The 5,801-nt window shown below is 43.8% G+C and overlaps 1 protein-coding gene across 1 annotated transcript in view; it reads right to left on the bottom strand.

Annotated features, from left to right (window-relative positions):
• si:dkey-22o22.2 (neural-cadherin) overlaps nt 1–5,801 on the bottom strand; it is a 43,358-nt gene that overhangs the window by 31,519 nt on the left and 6,038 nt on the right. The window contains exons 5-9 of the mRNA XM_035673225.1: nt 5,161–5,454; nt 4,915–5,083; nt 4,650–4,820; nt 1,626–1,798; nt 852–1,019 (exon numbers count right to left, since the gene is read on the bottom strand). Of these exons, the coding sequence (XP_035529118.1) occupies nt 852–1,019; nt 1,626–1,798; nt 4,650–4,820; nt 4,915–5,083; nt 5,161–5,454 (975 nt within the window). The remainder of the gene's footprint in view (nt 1–851; nt 1,020–1,625; nt 1,799–4,649; nt 4,821–4,914; nt 5,084–5,160; nt 5,455–5,801) is intronic.

Genomic DNA, 5,801 nt, shown 5'->3' with positions numbered 1-5,801 from the left:
AGGGAGAGAGAGACAGAGAGAGGATGGGGAGGAGAGAGGGATGAAGGGGAAGAAAGAGTCTCCTCAGGGCTCTGCACAGATGTGAAAGAGGATGTAAACGAAAGAGAACTCCTGCAGGAGGTTTAAAATATTCCCCTCTTTTCTTCACTCGTTCTTCACTCGTCCAGAACTTATAGCAGCATCGATCGGACGAGCTTCAGTCGCTTGTGATCCATGTGCGGAGGTCACATAAAGCAAAGGCTGGATGAAACTCGAGTGCCAGTGACTCCAAAAATTGAGCAACAGGTGTACCTACGGTTGCCACCTCCACTGTGGAGAAATAAGGTCAAACACTCCCACAGGCAACAGGAACTCATTCCTACTGATGTCATCTGCTCCTGGTCCGTCTGCCATTCCTGTTTATGGGCGCACTTGAGCTGCAGGTTTTTTTTTTTTTTTTTTTTAAATTATATTTTGAACATTTGCAGTCACCGTAGTTTCCCCCTACGCCACACTTCCCAGCCCGTTCTCACTGCCCAGGTCGAGATACAGACGCGAGAGGTGTTCAGTTGGTTGCAATCTGCAACTAAATGTCACTAAATCCTGCACACTGGTCCTTTAAAATGGTGAGCGAAGCGGTCTGTAAGTGACATTTTTTAATGTTGTTTACCATTATTTTGTTCCTCTTTTTAAAGAAATGGTTAAGTTAAAGAGTTCTGAGACTTGGCACCGGTGCCGTTATAAAAGTATTGTTAAAAACAACTTTACCCAAAACCGGGGTCACCTGACTTCCTCCTTTGCTCCCACTACGACCACTAGAGGTCACCGCCGTCTCCCACAAACGTCCTGTGTCGTTGGTACGGTTTACTCACCACTATCTTGGCGTCTCGTACGGTGTTTTCTGGCACGGTGACCCAGTACTCGGGCTGCTCCCAGTGCGGCGGCTGGTTGTGGACGTTGGTTATGATGACAGTCAGCTCCACGGAGCTGCTGCGGTTCCCTCCATCGGACGCCACGATCTGCTGGTTGATCCTGGACGTCTGCGAGGGAACGACATCGAACAAACCGAGGAGAACATCTCGTATCAGTTCATTTCAGACTCTTTGCTTTTAATGACGATTACAAAACTACAGAAACTAAACAAAAGAAAAGATTTTTCTTCATTTGTAAAGTTTGTGATCAAAACTTTGAAGCCGTGAAAGGCCGCTGAACGCTTGTCGGATGAGTAAATATTAAAGCAGAGAAACAGAAACTGTTTGGTTCATAAAAGTGAATAAAAACAAGTGAGCGGGTGAATATGCTTTTGCTCAATTATTGACTGAAGTGCTGTTTAAAAGATCAAGAGAGGCAGAGACAAAGAACAGAGAGGAAGATGACAGACGAAGAAGAACAGTCGGCATCATTCATAACAGACAGATTCGCTTCAGTTTGACTTTGTACGATCGTATAAACACACACACACTGTGAAACCTTTTTATTCTTCCCACAGCGGAAACAACACAACCTTGTGACGCCGACACTGCTGTCATTTTCTGTATTTGTATATTATATATTATAAATATTATCTTTGTGAGGACCATGTCTGAGTTTTAGGATTGGAGGGCCAGCGAGTCGTCCTCACAGGTATAGTAAGTGCAGTGACTCACCTGTGAGATGGGGTGGTTGACGTAAATCCAGCCAGTACTGGGGTTGATGTGCAAGTAAGCTGGCTTCTGATTGGACAGGGAGTATGTGATGGCCGCGTTGCTCCCCTGGTCGTCATCGTGTGCCGCCGCTCGCAGGAAACTAGTTCCTACCGGAGTGTCCTCCCGCAGGAAGTCTGAGAAGAGATGAACTGTGAGTCAGGGCATGAAAAACTACTACTGGCACTACTACTGGTACTGCTGCTGGTACTGCTACTGGTACTGCTATTGGTACTACTACTGGTACTGGTACTGATACTGGTACTACATTTATTGCTGGTACTGATACTGGTACTGATACTGGTACTGGTACTGGTACTGCACTGATACTGGTACTGGTACTGGTACTACTACTTATGCTACTGGGACTCCTGCTGGTACTACTACTACTACTGGTACTGCTACTGGTACTACTACTGGTAGAACTACTATTTTTTTCTATATATTGTTGTATACTGCAGTATTAATATACATATTTTACTATTTTACTTTTAGTAACATACTATTATTTTATATTTTCTACATATATTGTTGTTATACACTGTAATATAATGCACATATTTTGACATTATTTATATTTCTTATAATGTTATAAGAAACATTATATCAATAAAGTACGACTTCTATCAGTACTAGTATTACATGTCATACTGCCAACCACTGCAGTAGTACTACGGTAGCAGTAGTAGTAACTTTTAATACCTCTCTACTAAAAGTACTGTCGCTGCTAATAATGATAATATTGCTGCTACTTGATTAAGTAGCTTTATTGAGCTTTTAATGTGAAAAACAAAATACCTAGTTAAAATGACTTTCTGTAACTTATAAAACTGAGTAAGTGCCACTTAAATTCATCAAGAATCTTTTTCAAAATATTGAGTTTGTGTTACTTAAAAATGTTTGACGAAATCAGTTTCAACAAAGTTTTGAGTTAAATAAACCTATCTGGTTTTACAGTGTATATTATTCCTGCAAATTACCCTATTTCTGATATTACAGGTGTTTATTAATGTATTATTCATGTATTTATATTTATCCACGATGCACCAGCTACACCTGAACTCACACTCAGACCAGAGCGTGTACGCTGGATTTCATTAAAACCGAGTGAACACAATGTAAGAAGGTGTTCTGTGATGGTAAGCAGATATTATAATAATGGGAACACGCCGTTGTGTTGTGTCAGCAGTGTGTCACCTCATTTTGTCATTTCTGGGTCTCACACTGCAAAGTCAACTGATGCATTTTGTAAATTTATGAATATAACCTCCAATCCTGCTGACTGTGATGAGCGTCAGTGCTGATCACACAACAAAAACAACCAGCGAGGGGGGAGGAGGGGAGGCGTTTCCCTCCGTAAATACTGCATTTCAAGCATTGTGTCAATAATAATGTCCCTCTGACCGTCTGTGGGTCTCATTGGATGCGTTTCAGCTGTATAATCAGAGGCGGATCCTGCTGAGTCTAATGAGTGTCACAGAAAACAACCACAACAAACAAGACGAGCAAACGCGGGATCCGACTGCCTGCCAGGGTTTACGACTGCGAACCAGAACAGCTGGGAGGTCGGCTAATACTGCACTGCACAACCGTAAGAGGCCCTGGATCTGGAAACATCCAACGGTATCCACGTTTACAGAACTGTATCCAGATCGTATATTATAAAAATAATATATATAATATCTGTAGTCTTCTGTATGCAGACAGTAACTTATTCCAGTGTGTGGGCATTAACGCCACAAACATTACACTTTAAATGTGGTAATTCGGACAAAGTTTAAGTCCAGGTGAAACTAAAAATGTTATTTTAACTCTTTAAGATCACATCTGCAGTTATATTGTTCCCCTGTTTAACAATTTATGCCAAAACATTCACAATAAACTTAATTTCTTTGTGTTTTTAAATCAAAATCCAATCATTTTGTCTTCCTGTGAAACTAAATGTGATTTCAACCAATAATATCAGGACATTTCCTCGAGTGAAGATAGAAGAAAAAAAAGGGATTCTAATGTATGTCGATAAAGACCATAAGATAAACAACAAGACTGTTTCCAGCTCACTTCCTCCGTTTGTGCAGGAAAACCCCCAACACACACACACACTCGAGTCACACACACAGCTTCACACACACTCACACACACACCCTCACACACACTCACACACACACCCCGGTCGTAAATGAATTCATGTCCCAGAAACATTTCAATCTGCCTGTTAAATAGTTAATGAGCCACCCTGTGCGCTTCCCTAATCTGACGAGGAGAACTTCTGACACGACGCTTATCAAAACACATATTTGCACACATAGTAAACAAACACGGACCCGCGGGAGCCGGCAGCGAATGTTTTATCAGCCTTAAGAGCTTTCCAGGATTACAAGGAACGCAGCCCGATAGACGACAGACAGACAGACGCTTGCCACGTTTCACCTGCTTCCTCCAAACAGCAGCTTTCAGCGCCGAACGTCTCACCGCCTCATTTCACACTTTGAGACACACGAGCTGGAAAATGAAGTTCATTTTACCAATTTTATTCAGTTGATTGAAGTTTTCTTTCATTTGCAGCATTTCTACAAACTTATTTAAAGTGTTTGAAGTGAACACTGGGCGGCTGTGGCTCAGAGGCAGAGCGGGTCGTCCCCTAATTGGAAGGTTGTTGGTTCGATCCCCGGCTCCTCCTGCCACATGTCGAAGTATCCTTGAGCAAGATACTGAACCCCGAACTTGCTCCGATGCCGTGCATCGGGGTGTGTGAATGGTGTATGTATTGAGTTAGTTTCTGTTCGATGGACTTTGCCGTGAATGTGTGTGAAAGGGTGAATGTGGCACGTAGGTGAAAAGCGTTTGAAGTGGTCGGAAGACTAGAAAGGCACTATAAAAGTTTACCATCCATTTACCAATTTATCGGAATAAAGTCACAAAAAACTGACTTTTGCATACGAGTGTAGAAGTACTCAGTAATGTTAGCAGTTAGCCGTTAGCACTCACACTGGTAGCGGCTGTTCTCGAACTTCGGGTCGTTGTCGTTCTGGTCTGCGATGAGGACGGTGATCTGACAGATCCCGATGAGCGGCTCCTCTGCCTGATCCGTGGCCGTCACCGACAGCGTGAACTCCCTCTGCCGCTCCCGGTCGAAACTCGCCGTCGTGGTGATCACACCTGGCGAACACAAGAGGGACCACGGTACCACGCCGACGGTTACTAACTGTCAACCCTATGCGTTGGTGTAGCGAGCAGCAGCTGGCGAACTCACCGGTGTCAGGGTCGATGTGAAACCCGGACGACACACCGTCTCGGTGCATGATGCCGTACTTGACCTCTCCGTTGACGCCCATGTCGGCGTCGTGGGCCTGGACGCGCAGCACCAACGTCCCCGGCGGCTGGTTCTCCAGGACGCCGGCGTTCAGACTGTAGTTCTGACACTGAGAGCACAACAAGAGGTTTTAAATAACAAACTCTTGAACTGAAGCAGGATGTAGACATTCGGGGCTTCACTCACCTCCCCGAACACCGGCTTGTTGTTGTTGATGTCGTTGATTCCTACGATGACCTGGGCGGAGCTGCTAAGCGGGAACGGTCCACCGGACGCGTTGTCGTCCGTGGCGGTGATGTTGAGAACGTACTGTGGTCCTCTGAGCCTCGGTGGCGGACTCCTTCGCAGCTTGATGATTCCTACGAAGAGAAGATTTAATGCAGTGTTACGAGACTGAGCCCCGAACCCGAGCAGCTTCTTCTTCCTCTCACAGTATTCAGCAGTAGTCTGGTGCTGAAAGTTCATGTTTTTAACTTTTTTCTTTGAAACACAAACATTTAAATTAGTTTTATGTTCAGAGGCAGTAAAGAGTTGTTTCCTGCTGCCAGAGGAAACAGTTCAGCTAATAGAAAATAAAGAGAAAACACCTGAGAGCTGCAGATTACCTCAAAAAGTCCCTCAAAAAATGAAAATAAACCACAGAATAAAAACTCCAATAAGTGTTTAATATTTACATTATTTTATATAAAACAGACATGGATGAGGACGTATATTCTGAAAGATATTCCAGATGCTGTTTAATGCAGATGGTGAAATTCTGACCAGTATTGATCTGATTCTGATAATGAACTTTACATCGGGGGTCAACTGGTGGGCGCCGAAACGAA

Source organism: Morone saxatilis, unplaced genomic scaffold (genome assembly GCF_004916995.1).
Source record: "Morone saxatilis isolate NCDOM2014 unplaced genomic scaffold, NCSU_SB_2.0 Contig24, whole genome shotgun sequence".
In the NCBI taxonomy this organism is placed as follows: Eukaryota; Metazoa; Chordata; class Actinopteri; family Moronidae; genus Morone; species Morone saxatilis.
This window is presented reverse-complemented; position numbering and strand designations above follow the sequence as displayed.